Source organism: Musa acuminata, chromosome BXJ1-7 (assembly GCF_036884655.1).
Source record: "Musa acuminata AAA Group cultivar baxijiao chromosome BXJ1-7, Cavendish_Baxijiao_AAA, whole genome shotgun sequence".
NCBI classification, from domain to species: Eukaryota; Viridiplantae; Streptophyta; class Magnoliopsida; order Zingiberales; family Musaceae; genus Musa; species Musa acuminata.
Window position 1 is genome coordinate 2,930,698 of NC_088333.1, and position 17,741 is coordinate 2,948,438.

General features: G+C 39.5%; 1 protein-coding gene and 1 pseudogene across 1 annotated transcript; one reads left to right on the top strand and one right to left on the bottom strand.

Moving 5' to 3' along the window:
- Window positions 1-839: 839 nt before the first annotated feature.
- Window positions 840-8,241, bottom strand: LOC135678221 (probable protein S-acyltransferase 19). Its single transcript, XM_065190762.1, has 9 exons — window positions 7,571-8,241; window positions 6,174-6,287; window positions 5,650-6,057; window positions 4,260-4,328; window positions 4,107-4,178; window positions 3,859-3,987; window positions 2,705-2,785; window positions 2,432-2,629; window positions 840-2,207 (listed from the first exon to the last, which is right to left on the bottom strand). The coding sequence occupies exons 1-9, from the start codon at window positions 7,613-7,615 to the stop codon at window positions 1,221-1,223; spliced, it is 2,103 nt and encodes a 700-aa protein (XP_065046834.1). The 5' UTR covers window positions 7,616-8,241; the 3' UTR covers window positions 840-1,220.
- On the top strand, window positions 8,137-17,599 carry LOC135680092 (polyphenol oxidase, chloroplastic-like; annotated as a pseudogene).
- Window positions 17,600-17,741: the final 142 nt, after the last annotated feature.

A 17,741-nucleotide genomic window follows, 5' to 3' on the forward strand; every position in this document is an offset into this window, starting at 1 on the left:
TAGTGTCATTCATCACGTTTTATATCAATTAATATAATTATACTAATTATTAAGTAAAATAATGTTGATTTAGTCTATAAGGGAATAAATTATGAAGGAAAAAAGAGTAATATTAATCAAACATTTAATTAAAAATCAAAATAATCAAAAGATTCGAGATTTTGATTGTATAGAGGTCTAATTTATAATTAGACTAAAAAATTAATTTTTTTATTTTAAAATTCCTGCAAGAGAAAGTAAATTATTCTGAAAAATCCGATTCATTCTTTGTATGAAGAAATCAGAACTAAATTTACCTGTTCGTGGATTTCTAGTTTTCAGGAAAACTCTAATTACTAATCTCTCTCTCTCTCTCTCCATTCCTGAATTGTTACTTGTTGTTCTCTTCATCTTATATGATATTATTTTGATTTAAAGTTCTTTTCTATTAATGCTATGTTGCATATTTTATTTTGTTTTTTGTTTTTTCCCCCTACAAACGAAAGGTCTTATGCACGAATTGGTGGCAGAGAAAACATAGAAATTTTATTCCCCATCATATCAGAATTTTATTAACAAGAAGATTTTTTCCAGAAAAGAAATTTGCTCTGCAATATTTAGCTTAGTATTGTCATAGAACAACATCTTCTGCATCATTCCCGACCATATTTTTTCTCAACCAAAATACAATAGTTTTTCTTAATTTTTATCAGTTATGAATTGAATTGCTGTATCATTGTAGTTTGAGCTTTTCATTTCCTTAATTACCACCACAGTTTAAGCAATCAAGTTCAGCCACACTCCATAGTTTAATGTTCCTTCTTCTGAACATTAAGAAGTAGACGCTTGCACTATCCAAATTGAATCAGGGAATAAACTTATTAATTGAGAAATGAAGAGAAAAATGTGTACATCAGAACAGCATTGTTTTCAGAGAAATTTACAACTGGTGACTACCTAGAGAAAGTGTCTGATGACAAGAAAAAGCACCAATGAACACCGATACCGACGAAGTTACGACAAACATGAGGATCAGGCGATCGCTCTCGATAAGTTTCGTGCTATCGAACAAGTTATGTCATCGCTCTGTTGTCAGGTGGATAAGCTTCTAGGATGGCACGCTCTCGGTAAGGTTCTAGGATGGCACGCTGATGCATTATTACCTCAGAATCCCAGAGAGCATTTCGACGTAGCTACTTGGAAGTTCCAACGACGATGAAGCCACAGATGAGGAGAAGGGATCACCTGGGGTTAGATGGAAGGTTTCTCTGGAAAGTTCCGGGAGCAAACACTGGGAATGAGTCCACTGCTTGTGCCCTTTCCCTTGTGTCGCGACTCGTACTTGGTGTGCTCTCAGATTCCGGTGGTCTTGTTATGGTGCTGCCATCGCTTCTCTTAGTATCTTTAAGAGGGGCATTTAGAAGAGGCCCGCCAAAGAAAATAGACTGCCCAGTGTAGGTTAAACTCTCTTGTTGCTGTAGAGGAGGCGTCACTGATGTAGAAACATTAGGTTGAGAAGCCTTCCTCCCATAAGCACCAGTTTCCGCAGAAGAAATAGGCAAGGGAATCCAAAAAGTCTTAATTGGGGCTTCTGCACTATTCTCAGTTCTAGCAGTTGCTGGTACCGAGACATAGCGACCAGCTTCTTGATCCCAAACAACAGAAGCCCTTCTATTCTCCCTGGCCATTGCCGTGGCAGATTGGAACATTGTGTTGGCGAGCTGGGTGGCAGGAGGAGGTCCTGCTGGAATATATGGCGGAGGTCGATCAGGAAGCGAATGCTGCACAAGAAGTGAGCTCGGGGCAATCAATTCATGAGTATGAGCCGGACTGCTCAGGCTGCTTGTGCTTTGTGTTCCAGTCTCATAATCATCCTTGCTAGCAATACTTTGCGGATAAGAGTTTCCTAGGGGAGATAATTTTAGTTCCCCTCTTGATCCTTTAGTAGCATTGTACTCTATGCTTAAACTACTCCTGCTGCTTGCATTTACACTGGAACTTAGATCAGGAACAAGCACACGATGAGCATCCATGGGCCGAAGAACTGAAGAAGATGCCCTGGCTTTGGCTGCCGCTTTCATGGCCTCACTAGGGTCCAATTTGGCAAGCTTCCAAGGATTTCTCTTAACAGCCTTTTTGGACTTGGCAGCCTTTTCCACATACCCAGCTGCATCTGGATCTACAGTTGATGGTACCATTCCAGGTTCCAAGTGTGGGATAATCTCATCCTGTAGCAGAAATTTAGGAATGAAGTATACACGGATTAAGAACAACCAAGATCATGGACAGCTGAGAAACATTAGCCTGTTTTGGAGTTTATTCATAGACACGAGCAGGCATAAGTCACAAAGTACGATGAAAAGTAACCTTTGACGAATTGATTTTCTATGACTAACTCATGCAAAACTTTTAATAATTATAGCAGGAATATGAGTATCTAATGAAGGCTTACCTGCTGATCAACAAATATCCTTGGAGGGGTGCACCATACACCTTTGTACTGGAAACCAAGGGAACTTCCACCACTTAAGCCGGTTGTTGCAGAATTAGTTGGAGAATAGACAGGGTTTGGTGCTTCTTCATCAACAGATGCTGGAGGTGCCTCGCTCATCGCTCTCATAGCCACAACATACTCGTAGGTCGTAATTCCCTGGTAAAGGGAGGGAAAGGTATAAAAATTTGTTGCACGAAGAATCTGGATAGGTTTGAGCTTTGTTTGACAAACCTTTTTAATCAGAATCATGTGGAAAAAGAAAAGTTCTCCCAAAGGTACACATGCGAATACTGAAACTGCAGTGCAAACAGCCTACAAAACCAAGTTTTAGCAAGAATATGCCATGATTAAAGCTGTTATCTTCTTGCTGGATTCACTGAGCAAACATATTCTAGAACCAATTCATTTTGTTTGTTAAACTAAAAATAACCAAAAAGGACATTCAAAGAGGAAAATATTACAACAGTTGAGTGGGTACATAGGTACTAAAATCTTGCTATTGAATTTCCAATTTCAATTAAGAATACAAAATACCTACCTACCCATCACAAAGAGAAGATTATCCATTTAGCAAGCAAATTGGACATTTCAACGAGCAACATAACCTTTTTTTTTTTTTGGGTTGAATGGAATATTTGTACCCAACCTACCTTCAAAGTGACATTCTTGGGTCCTTCTAATGATATATATATATATATATATATATAATTTTTTATTAAATATATTGTAGTTATTATTAATCAATTAAAACTTCACCATTTTTATCTTTTATAAAAATCTTGTCTTCGATATTTTAAATATTGTGTGAAAGAATCATTTTACCATATTATATTTATTAAATTTAAAATAATTTATTACTATTATTCAAGGTTCGCCGTACCGTACCGTACCGGCGTTTCGACCCGGGCTCGGTACCGGTACGGTACGGTATACCGCTCGGTACACCCAGGTGTACCGAGCGGTACACTCACGTGTACCGAGCACTGTACACTGCTACAGTGTTACTGTACACTGCTACAGTGTCGGTACGGTACGGAGTGGTCCGCGTACCGCTGGCCTATCGGACCGGTACGTACCGCCCGTACCGGGCGGTACAGTCCGGTACGGCAAACCTTGCTATTATGTTCTTTGTATTCACATTTAAAATTATTTTCTCAATTGATGTCATTCTTGTTCGTTGAATCTAATCAATTATGCAGATTATGATTATATCATTTCTAATATTTTTCAATCCCAATACCAATTTTGTGAACTATGTGCAAAACAAACAACAGTTGTGTCTAGGGGGCCTTAAATTATGGACATCTTTTAGGGAAAAAAGGTGTCCATAAGAAAAAAGAAATCATACCAATAAAACAATATCAACTTTGATCTGCTGAACTTACCACAACAGTCGCAAATGGAGCACGAGAAAAACCATTTCCGAGCTTTTCCTCCATATCGTTCTCCATTCTGTTCTTATCGACAAAGCAAAGTACAAAAACTGCAATACCAACTCCACATTCCAGTGCAAGCTGGTAAATGGCAGTGAAAAAGAAAAAGAAGGAGAAAATGTTATAGTTGGACAAGCTCTATGCATATTGATTCACAAGTCAAAATATTAATAGTCAAAATGGTAACATCTTCCACATACCCAGATGAGACTGGTGGCCATAAGAGCCATAAAGGTGACATAATTTTTTCTCCCCACACAATTATTAAGCCACTGTAAGCAATTGAGAATATAAATGATAAAAATTCTTAGTATTCAACAGAGAACAAGGAAAATAATTCAAGACAAAATTACCCGACAATGGTGATCAAACCCATCCACACATTTATCACAGCTTCTACAGTGTTTACTATATCTGCGCACCTGCAAAATAAAAAGATTCAACATATGATGATGTTAAGTAGAAGTCCAAACTGAAATGGCCGTGTACCACAAAGTAAAAAAAAAGAACATTCTGCAACATTATGATTAGATGCTTAACAATAGTAACCACAAACAGACAAGAGAAACCAGTGGTAATACTTCATCACCCAGGATAATCTGTCTAATTTTCATCTAGTGGCTACTTAGGAAATCAGATGCTAGAGATACAAGTTTTAGTCACTATTATTTAGTATGTAATTCTAATCTAAAGCATTATATTCAAATGCAGAGATTTTAATAAGTAACAAACTAGTAGTAAATAAGAAACAACAAAAGAACCTGATGTAGGCAAGACTGTGAAGTTATGAAATACAATTATGTCTTAAATTACCAATGTATGTATATATGTATGTATATGTATGCATATATATATATATATATATATATATGCATATATATATATATATATATATGCATATATATATATATATATATATATGCATATATATATATATATATATATATATATATATATGTATGCATATATATTCAGAGAATCTAAGTGCCTTGCTTGAAAATATCAAATTTACATATTTATTAATGCTTACTTGGTAGTCATGAAATTATATATATATTATCATTTAGAGACAAGAATGTTAAGATGGATGCGTGGGCTATTAAAAAAAAAAGAAAAAGATATATTTGCATGAATGGACAATTAGTGGGAGAGGTCTAAAATATCTAAAATTCCAAAGGAGTCACCAGTTAAATAATGTCTGATATTACCCTGGACAGACTTCAGTAGATGGAGAAGATCGACACAAGTGACTCAAATAGTCAGGATTCTGCATATATTGCAAATTAAAGTTCCAAGAGAACAAACAAATTTTGAGAAAGCAAATATTCATTCATTTCCACACTCCTCTGCGCCACTCAAAGAAAAACCCATACTAATGTCCTACCCTACAAATCTTGTTTTACAAGGATCAAATATAACAGGTCCTAATATTTCATCAGTAATGAACTAATAAAATATTAGGTAATAAGAGCTTGTGTAAGAAATTAGACAGATCTGAGCTACAACATTTTGATCCTTTTTAGCCATTGTCATGTTCAAACAAGTTCACATAAAATTACAACTTGCAATTGAACTCTTTATTATATGATGATTTATACAATCATACAGTTACAACTAGTAAAACATATAATATTATTTCACTTCATGAAAGTAAGCCAATCGTACTTATTTTATCAAAGTAGAAAAGAATGGATTGGATGATTTAAAAGCAATAATCCACATTATATCATCTAGAAGATATACCTCAGCATTGCACAAAGTACAAAATAAAGCATCTTCGCCGCCAGCTTGTTGGTCAGTTTCTTCAAGTTTCCGGCAATCTTCTTTAATAAACAATGGACACATAAATCCTCCAAAGCTGCAGCAAGATGAACTTTGCTTTCCTACACTTACTGAGATATTTGTATTCACATCTCCGACAGCTGAATATTTTCTATTAGTAGAACCATCTAAAGAACTTCTGGAAGCTGATGCTGGAGAAGAATGTGCTTCAGTTGCATTATTATCAACTTCACAAGATAAAGGCCCACCTGGCAATCCAGTTTGATCACTTTGTTGATTTTTGGAATTGTTATCAAACTTTGACATGATTCCTGGATCAGCAGGGTTAATGCGTGTACAACGCACATAAAGTATAAAAACTGCAACTGCCTGAAACAAAGTGATAAGAGATGAGGAATCCACATGACCATAGTCAGAATTGACATTTATACAAGATAAACACATGCTGTGTTAGTGTTATCATGGGATAAGAAGAGCTCACTCACCACAGGAGTATAAATGGCAATTGCAACATATTCAAAGATGTGTTTACCAAGAAACGGTGCAAAGAAGGCATAGAATGCAACAACCAGGAGGAAGAACACTGTTATAGCAACAACCTGCAAAAGAAGGTAAAAGAAAAAACCATTGCTAGTTGCACAAATGAGTAAAAACTAGAACTGCTAGTTAATGCTAGTTATTTAGGCTAATTTCAATTAGACTAAAGTGATATAGAAAAAACTGGGAATACATAAATGCATTATGACAAAAGGTGTTATAACAACTCCCCTAGAATGATACAATCTCACTTGAAGTTATAACTCCATCATGAGAATAGCAATAAGATATATTCACAAAACACTCCATGATAAATGTTCTTTCGGGAGTTTTCCTACCTGATATTACAAAATAGGAATATATTGATGGGCCCACTGAAGAATGTTTAACATTTTCATTCTGGACCGACTACCGTTTAAGGCATACATTTATAAACAACAAGGAAGAGAAATACATAGGTTGACCCTCCCTAGACTCTCATTGGCAGGAGCCTGATTCATTTAATTTGTCACTATTTAAGCCAAAGAAATGCATTTACCCACAAAGAACTTATCAGGCTAGAAATTGTAGGTTTATATGGATTTGGAAGGTCCTAGCTCACGAGTGCACTCAAATACTCTAATAACATGGAACCATATACCATGTGCAATATTTCCTTTCTGCCAAGGCACTATCTCCCAACTATAAGTGAGACATTTGCGTGGACAAACAATAAATTCTGTTCCATATCATGGTTGATTTTCGTTATGCAAGGTCTATGTGTGATCTAGGGACTTAGTAATCTACAATGTAACCAGAGCTCTTTTAAAGCATTCTTACTGGTCCACTTGAAAGTTTTCGTTAATTTAACATGTGAGTAAAGATGAAGTTACGAGCTTGCCTGATGACATCAAGTAATCAATTGATGTAGTTAGTTTCTCAATTTCCAATAAGAACATTGCTGAACTATTAAACGAAACTAATGCCAAGCTTCCACAAGAAAAAAAAAAATTAAACAATGGCATCTCAGCAATGAAACGGCCCAATTTCAAACAAAGACAAAGTAAAGCTCAGACATGAAATCAGTATAGATTTGCTACAAAAATCAAAGTGAGCAGACATCGCACGCTCCCCGGTTTCATAAGATGGGGAGAAAGAATCATCCAAGACACCAACTTGGACTGTGTAAGAGCACGATCGATGTGTAAGGAGAAGAAGAAAGAAAACCTAGAAATAAGATCAATGCACCTTGAACCAAGAAGGCTTTTTGAAACAATTAAACCCTTCGGAAGCCACATCTTCCGAGAAATCCAAAGGGCAAAACCAAAAGGGAAAGAAGGAATTGTCGGAACAGGGGAGGAGGTACCTGGAAGGTGTGAGCAGGAAGCTGCCATCCATGGCGCCTTACCATGGTTGCAGAGAACAAGTGCTCCTCAGGCACAAACCTCCTCCGATCACGCGGACATAGAAGGAGAAAACCCACGGGCCAAAGGAACGAACGGATTGCCCCTCCTTTTGAAGGAAGTGGAAGTGGATCGGGTGGCAAGGAGACAGACGAAAAGAAAAGACAAGGAACCTCCTCCTGAAGACTCACAGTGGGGGCAAAAGAAAAGGGTTTGGTCCTCGAAGCTGAAACCTTTGGAGCCTTCCTCCTCGGGACTCACATGGGGTGGGGGGGCAAAGGAATAGGGTTTGGGCCTCAAAGCTGAAATCTTTGGCGCATAAACTGTACATGGATGCTGGGAAAAAAGTGAAAGACGCGATCTTTTTCCTCGGAATGCAATTTCTTCCCTTCCCAGCAAGTCAACATCTGCTCAAATTAGCACCCTCTGTTTATGGATGAGCTACGGAAGCTAAAGGCGAAAGACTTGTCATCCAGTGTTCTCCAAGAAGACAAGAGAAAGAGAGCAGAGCAAGATTTGCCTGTGAAACATGGCAGAGATCGGCAATCCAAATGAAAACAACATCTCAATATTTGCCGACCGCAAGCCGCCGAAACGTCTCGTGTTGCCATTCGGCGTCCGACCACCAGTGGCAGGTCATGTGAAGCATATATATTCTCTGTGGTCATATACAAGTCATTCTTCACCTCTCTGTCTTTATATAATCTAATTTTCTAGTTTATACTATTCTGTTAAGACAAATTAAGATTATTATTTCAGCTGACAGAGAATTGCAGACTGCGTGTTTTCTTTGACATGGAGTTTGGAACATATTAGGCTACCAAATTCTTCTAACCAAATCCACCAAGCAAGCATGGAATCTACCAACCAACATCCAATAAATTTAATAACTACTTCATCACCTAATACTTATGGCTCATCTTGGAGATGTGGATCTGCAAACAAGCATATTGAAACAGTGCCCTGGAGATCAAGAACTTTACAGTAATCTTGGTTGCACCAATGACGATGCTTCTTTTCTTGAGGTAAATTTATCTCAAAGCAGAGTAATGGTGACTTGTTTCTCATTCTCTTTGTTCTTCCAGGATCTTCACTTGCAAGGGAAATCTCGGAGCAGCTTTGTTAGGTAGCATAAGAGACAACAGGAGATCTTTACGTCAGTGAGCTGCTATCTTAGATTCTGTCGCAAGATTCTGTCCTGCTTAAACTTCTAGTAGAGCAGCATTTGGAACCAAAACAAGTGTTTGGTGTTTGTACTCAGGCTGGAAGCTGCTATAAGTTCCAAAGCTAACACCAAGTCACATAACTTTGGTAGATATCTAAGAAAAGGGCATAAATAACAGAGAACTTAACATGAACTCTATGAACAAAATTTGAACTTTAACGTTAACGAGGAGGAAGAAGAAGAGATCTCTGGTACTAAACATATCTATGTCCCCGCCAAAGATTTTGCCAATGAACATCGTGACGAAATCAAAGAGGGTTTTGTTTTCTTGTCCGTCTCATCTCAGCTCAACCAGCATTGTCGTGGACGGCCTCGGGCATATGTTCTTGTAGAAGTGGAGTTCTAATTCTTTCATGAGTTAAGTGAAGGAAGCAAGAGTGGTTTAAGATAATTGTACCATTTTCATGCCGAGACCCTCAGTGTCGTTGGGACCGCTCAGCACATTAGAGCGTCTGATATATCGTATAAAGACATCTGAGCTCGGAAAGCGACAGTATACTCTGTTGGGTCAAAGTTGTCGTTGAAGGTTTCCAATTATGGGAGACAAAAGTTTGCAGACATCAGCTTCTCCTAGAGGCTTTGGACGAAAAGGGAGCGGCCCAAGGTGGGGTCATCTACATCTTCCCTTTTGGACTATTAGAACTCTTAATGCATCTTATCTAGGTGTTGGTCCATCTATCGTAGTTGGGCTCTCAAGGAGTCGTTCATTGAATCTGTCAATTAGGTCTTCGATTCAAGTAATGTTGGGCCCTGGTGCAATGGCACACTGAACTCCACTATTTGGGGAGGAGGATGCTCTTGTCAGTAGTTCAGTTGGTCGAGTGCAATCCTAGGTTGCCAGTACTGGATCAGTCGGGGGAACCCTAGTGGGCGCTAGTACTAATAGTGGTTGAGACACCGATCATGGTTGTAATGGCACCGTAGTCTATTGAGCTAATTGGGGTAGAAGTTGGGCGATAACTTACATCATCCCCATGAACATTTGCATTTGGTGAGTGAGGTTCAATAATAAATTAGCGAGGACAACTAGGTGCCTTGCATTCATCCCTCTAGTGAGAGTTTGGGGTTGTTAAATAAGCGCTAGTAATGCCCCGGTGTTTGAGTGGAGGTGGATGCATTCACATGAGGGATGGAGGCAAATTGCCTGCCTTGTGTGAAAGTACTATGAGTTGGGATAATACCTCATCGTTGGAGTACTCATTGAGAGAGTTCATAGGCAGATATTTCTACGATATTCGGGCCCTCCTAATGCCAAAGTGTTGTAGGGAAAGTACCATCAATCATGAGTTGACACGGCTTGGTTTTGACTCGAAGGTGTAGTGTTGTCTGAGGAATCCTCGTGGTCGTCTAATGAAGCAGTTGATGGGGCACCAAGGCATCGAGGTGGTCGTGGGGTAAAATATGAATGTCCAAGGTGGTCTTGAGGGAAGGTTGAGGTGGAGTTCGACTCCTCGATGGGTTACTGAATAAAGGTCAGTGTTAGGAAGAGTTTCCTGAATTGACCCTCCGATACTCAAGCTAGCTTTAGAGTGATATGTAGTGTAAGAGATTATTTGCAGAGATATTCGACTCTTGGATCAGTTTTTATATCTGATTGGTCGAGAGAATTATTTGTAACAACTATAATGCCCTCTTGTTTGTCCATGGAGGCAAACCAAGGGGGCAGGCCTGAACAATCTCCAGTGGACTGCTGTCCACGGAGGCCAATAGAGCTAGTCCGAATGGTCTCTCATTGACTGTTATCTATGGGGGCTAATAAGTCATAACTATCTCGATTACACTGCCTCTAGGTGACTCGGCCTTCAACTTCCTTGTCAGCATATCTATCATTATAAAAAGATATATATTTGTGTCCCAGTCGACTTTGTCGAAACTCTCATAGCTTAGCTTGCTGGTGTTGTCTACCTAAACAAAACATATGTATTTGCAGAAAGCAATAATGAAAACAAATTTATTCTTTTACTCCATTTCTGATACTAAAGTTTAGACAGGATGAGGAACCCTAATTTCTGAGCAAGTGCAAGAATTCTCAATATTGAAAAGAAGAGGAGGAGGATTACTACCTGAAGCAAATAGAAAGAAGAACGGCAACACCAAAGTGATGGCCACACCCCTTGTGTCCATTCTTGAAGACCACCTTCTACCTGCAAGAAACCCTTAGTGTGCTCACTAGATTTCTGGTATTGTCAGCAGGAGTTAGGGTGTGTTGTTATTTATAATGTGCATCGATCGACCATATATAGCAGGAAAGATTCTTGTGAATGCATAGATAGCAGTAGATTCAAGGCACCTAATCGCAGGATATGTCAGATGCTACCATGCAGTAACCGTAGTCAAAATTTAGCATGTTCATGCACGTAGGAGGCGCATAAATGGAAGATCAAGGGTATTTGGCAAGGAATAATGCTATTGTAACCTTAAATACTTCATGATGGCATGGCATATACGAAGGATTCCACATGTCAAGTATCGATTAGCTGAAAATAATGATTATATCATTGTTTCCAATTGTGCTTTGAAGTAAGGACTTATTCATTTTTGGAGTTTAATATCCTTTTGATGACATCGACCACTAATACATGCATTAGAAAATGATTAAGTTATGTTTTAGTTGTTTTCTTGTCATGGGAAAACGCATTGCTTGCATAGCAACGTTTTGGACTTGCTTGATTGTGTCGACGCACTAGATGTTTTGTAGCTTGAGCGGATACATCATATGCAAAATAAGGATCATTTTGGACACATTATCTACAAATGAAATACTTTAGGATTGATGTATTAGTGGAGGAGGAATGATCGACACCTTAACATCATGTGATAGATACTTTAGTATCACATCATCGATACCTTAGCACCGCGAATCTCAACATGAGACACAATCAAGATTGACAATTGTCAGCATGACCAACACATAGTCAGCATGAGATTGACAATTGGATGATAATGAAAAGATTGGGTTTTGGATGAACATGCAATCCCTTGTGATCAACATCGATCACAAGAATACCAGTCCATAGAGCCCACTATAAAAGAGCTCTCCAAGTGTGTTCCCTATATACATTTAAACATCGCTTTTAAGCTTGGTTCGAATCCTTCCAACCCTTGAAATGAGATTGAAACGAGACAAATAAGGAGGAAGGTCTCGGTTAGCTCCGAATCTTGACATCCCTCGATGATGATGCAACCTCGGCTCAAAAGCATCTCTTGATAGTTGTGCAAGCTGAATTGACCTAGAAGCGTCTCTCAGTAACAACGTAGGCTAAATTGGCTTAGAAGCATCTCTCGACAATGGTGTGGTCGAATCGGTCCAAAGCGCTCCATTCGATGATAGCATAAGTAAAATGACCCAAAGCATTTTGTCCAACGATAGTGCAACCAAAACAACATAAAACATTCTCATCAATGATAACATAGTTGAAATGGCTTGTAGTGCTCTATTTGAGGATGCTGAACAAAATGGTCTAAAGTGCTTAATTAAATGACAATGCAGCCAAAAGAACCCAAAAATACTTCCTTTAATGATAGCATAACTAAAACAATCCAAAGTGCTCACTTCGATGACAATGTAATTAAAATGTTCCAAAGTGCTATCTTTAACGATAGCACAATCGAAATGGCTCAAAATGTTCCCTATGATGATAGTGCAATATATACAACCTAAAGCGCTCCTTTTGGTGATAAAATTATAAATCATTTTTTTTAGTTTGGTAGTTAAGTAAGAGTTATATCATTCCTTGACTCCGCTGCACTCATCGAGACATGCTATGGGAATAATGATAGAAGGACGATCGATACATCAATGTCATATCACTGATATCTTAGTACCATATGACTAACACTTAACACCATATGGGCACCTCACAACCACGTGGTTGACACCTCATCACCACATGGCCGACATATCACCACTACATGGCATATATCTCAACATTGCGTGACTAACACATCATAACCATGTATTCAACACCTCACCGCTATGTGACCTACAACTCATGATTGTGTGGTCGACATCTCATCGCTACATGGCCGACAACTTGACATTAGATGGGTGATGAGGCGATTGACTCGACCTTGCGAAAATTGATACACATAATTTGATTCAACCATGTTCGGCGGTTTCAGCGCTTCATGATCGCATATGGTTGGAGAAAATGCATAATCATTCCAATCATTAATTATGATCTCAAGCCAATGGTCAAATACCATATTATAAAATGCTCCAAAGTATGTTCTCAAGGGGGCTCTCCCCTCTATGTTGAATTACATTTTTCTTATTTGATATTTGACCAAATTCTTCGAACCCATTTTTGTTGGGTATAACGTAGTATTTTTTATTTTTTTTTCAGGATCCCTTATTGAACCCACTCATTGCCCGATATCAAATTTTTGATAGACTTGGACATCAACAAAGGTTGCCTCCAAAATTCTCCCCATGTATTGGACAACCAAATTACATTTTCATACCTTCCAAGTTGTGATTTTGGAGAATAATAATTTAATATCTTCTCACATATCCAATTTTGTATGAAAAATAAACTTAATTTAGTAACTTTTCTTTTACTTGAAAACACGAATTAGTAAAAACAAATCTGCACTGAAAATTTCTCAATAGTCAAACCTCTTAATTTGCTTCAAAACATAGAAATTATCAATTATTTTGTGTTGGATACGAAGAATAATATTCTTAGTAATAAGATTCTTTAATCTTAAACTTGATCAATTATTGAATATATATATATATATATATATATATATATATATATATATATATATATATATGTTTGAATGTTCATGGTTTTGATAGATCTGTTGTTGTTTACTTGAACAAAACATACCCTAAGTCCTCGTTTCAATACCAAGAAGATAGTGAGCACACTAAAGATTGCTTGTAGGTTGAATGTGATGGTGGTTTTCAAGATTGGACAGAAGGGATGCAGCCATCACTTTGATCTTCCTATTTTGTTTACTGTATAAAAATTATTATTATTTACCTATACATGAGTTTCATAATGAATTGGTATGCTTTCATTTCATGTTAAATTATTGATATTTATATATATTTTATGAATATTAGATATTATTTTTATAATTTTTTAAAAATTACTATGAACATGTGTGGTTGTTGATGTTTCTTTATCATATATTTATTTTTAGAGTAGTTTACTACTTTCTAATATGTCGAAGGTTTGGATAGATGAGACTTTTCATCACTTAGTAACACTATAAAAAAGATATTATTATTTTAGTTAAAAAAAAGTTACTATATTATAAAGATAGAGATTTGAATTCAAAGATAAAAAAGAGAGTGTCGAAGCATCTCTTTTGCATACACCGAGAGGCTCAGTGTATACCAAATCGTGTAAAGGCTTAAGAGCAATGTTCAAATATGTTTATAGTGGGGCTCTATGAATCATTTTTCTTATGATTGATGTTGATCATGAGGGGATTGTGCATTTATCTTGGACTTAATCATTCTCATCGCATCGCGAGATGTAATGAAACCTTGAAGATTGACTTGATCTTATCATTGTCATCTAATTGTTGGTCTTGTGTCGATCGCGTGTCAGTCATGTGGTGCTGAGATGTTTTTCCACATCATGAATGGTCGTTGCGCACTCGTAACATCTTCGTTAATGAATCGTTCGTCACTTTTGTATACTTGTATAGTTGCTTGATAGTATGTTTTGCATTAGTTTTGTATATTTTTACTTGAAAATTATGAGCAAGAATAGATTGAAATATTACAAAGCGATCGCTCATCATGATGGGCAAAACTTCCACAAAATAGATTCGTTTTTGTGTGTCACAGCTTGTTTTTTTCAAGCTATGGTGCGATGCAAAACATCAGCTATATTAGTATCCTAGAACCCCTTAGGTGGCATTTGGCTAGATAAAGATTTGTTGTTGTGTTGGGCGTCAATTAGATTTCACAAGTTCGCATGTTAAGTCTACGAGAACTTGCCATCGTGCTCGACATCCTATGGCCAATCATTTAAGGACTTGTAATTACTCGGTTGTCTTCTAAAGTCTTTGTTTTCATCATTCTCTCTTATATATCGAGTGTTTGGTGAATTACTTGTAAAGCTACCCTCTTCGTAAGATATTAGGACTTATTCGTCGTTCTCTTTCCAACTAATCAATTTACTATTTTATAGGTCCTATGAGACCCGAGCAATGTTGTAGCTAGGCTTATCATTTGTGGACAGATAACGCAAAGAAGTTTCATAACTTAGACAATCCTAGTTAAGTCTATGACATTGGCGTAAGGATGTTTCATAACTTAGACAACTCTAGTTAAGTCCATAATATTAGTATAATTGTGCCTCATGACTTAGGCAGTTCCAACTAAGTCGATGATATTATCGTAAGAGGTGTTTCAAAAAAGTTGACGATAACGTGGTGTTGAGATATCAATCACATGATATCGAGGTATCAGCCATGCGATGCTAAAGTATCAATCCTCATAGCATTAATGTGTCGACTCCACAATGTTGAAGTGTCAACCATGCCTCCACTCGTATATCAATTCTTAAGTATCTCTTTGCGTCTAAAATCGAAAAACATTGGAAGTGTCTGATGCGACCAAGCAAATCCAAAATGTCCCATTTTACATATGATGTGTCCGCAGAAGATGCAAAACGTAAAGCATCGACATGTGGAATCCTTGGTATATGTTACGTGAGCAGGTTATAATAGCATTAATCCTTGCCAGATACCCTTAATCTTCCATTTATGCTCCTACGTGCATGAACACTGTAACTCCATGGTGGCATCAGATATATCTCTTTCACTTGGATACCTTGTATCTATCTACTACTAACCATCTTTGCATTCATGAGATTTTCTACTGCTACATATGGTCGATCGATGCAAATTATAAATAACAACATACCCTTACTCCTGGTGACAATACCAGAAATCTAGTGAGCACACTAAGGATTTCTTGCAGGTAGAAGGTGGTCTTCAAGTATGGACACAAGGGGTGTGGCCATCACTTTGGTGTTGCTGTTCTTCTTCCTATTTGCTTCAGGCAGTAATCTTCCTCCTCCTCTTCTTTTCAATATCGAGAATTCTTGCACTTGCTCAGAAATTAGGGTTCCTCATCCTGTCTAAACTTTAGTATCAGAAATGGAGAAAAGGAATAAATTTGTTTTCATTATTACTTTATATAAATCTATAACAACAGATCTTCATGAACATTCAAAACAAACAAACACACACACACACAGACACACAGGAGCACTGATGGTCTTCTTCAACAGAGGCACTGACAAAGGTTGATGCAAGTTTCTGCGACCCCAAGAACAACAACGAGTGTATAAACTTAGGATCCCAAGGAGGCGAGTGCGCCGCCAACTGCTGCCTGCCCATCCGTCCCGGTGCGAAGATTGTGGATTTCAAGCGGCCATCGCGGTCCTCCCCCCTCCGCGTCCGCCCCGCCGCCCACTTGGTCGACCCCGAGTACCTGGCCAAGTACAAGAAGGCCATCGAGCTCATGAAGGCGCTCCCGGCAGACGACCCTCGCAACTTCATCCAGCAGTCCAACGTCCACTGCGTTCACTGCGACAGCATCCCCGACCATGACATCCAAGTCCACCAGAACTGGTTCTTCTACCCCTGGCACCGCTGGTACCTCTACTTCAACGAGAGGATCCTCGGCAAGCTCATCGGCGACGACAACTTCACGCTCCCTTTCTGGAACTGGGACTCGCTCGGCGGAATGATGCTGCCGTCGATCTACGCCGACCCTTCGTCGCCCCTCTACGACAACCTTCGCGACGCCAAGCACCAACCTCCTTTCCTTGTCGACTTCGACTTCAATGAAACCGACCCAGGCTTCACCGACGCCCAGCAAATCGATCACAACCTCAAGATCATGTACCGCCAATTCTTCTCCAACGGCAAGAAGCCGTTGCTGTTCTTAGGCTCAGCTTACCGCGGGGGCGACAAGCCTAACCCCGGCGGGGGCTCCGTCGAGAACACGCCGCACAACAACGTGCACACGTGGACCGGCGACCGTACCCGTCCCGACTTCGAGGACATGGGCACCTTCTACTCGGCGGGACGCGACCCCATCTTCTTCGCCCACCACGCCAACATCGATCGCATGTGGTCCCTGTGGAAGAAGCTCAGCCGTAAGCACCGGGACTTCAATGACTCGGACTGGCTGAAAACTTCCTTCCTCTTCTACGACGAGAACGCCGACTTAGTTCGGGTCAAGGTCAAGGACTGCTTGAAGACCCGGTGGCTGCGCTACAAGTACCAAGACGTGGAGATCCCATGGGTGAAAGCCCGACCGACTCCCAAGCTCACCAAGGCGAGGAAAGCCGCCAGCGGATCGCTGAAACCCACCGCGGAGGCGCAGTTCCCTGTGACGCTGGAATCCCCGGTCAGCGCGACGCTGAAGAGGCCCAAGGTGGGGAGGAGCCGCAAGGAGAAGGAAGAGGAGGAGGAAGTACTCATAGTGGAGGGGATCGAGTTCGACCGCGACCAGTTCATCAAGTTTGACGTCATCGTGAACGCGACGGAGGGCGACGGCATCACGCCCGCGGACAGCGAGTTCGCCGGCAGCTTCGTGAACGCCCCGCACAGGCACAGGCACCTCAAGGAGGAGAACAAGGGGACGACGAGGCTGTGTCTGGGGATCACCGACCTGCTCGAGGACATCGGCGGGGAGGCCGACGACGGCGTGCTCGTCACCATCGTGCCCAAGGCAGGCAAGGGCAAGGTTTCCGTCGGCGGTCTTCGGATTGACTTCACCAAGTGAGGCAATAAAAGCGTTCACATACCGTGCTTGCTTTCTGTATCCGATTAAAATAACAGTGCAGCACCGATCATAGTTCAACTTTAAACTTCGTGTTGTGCGTTTGATGTCAGTGGTCTCTCATTGTTGTCGTCAACAGTTACTA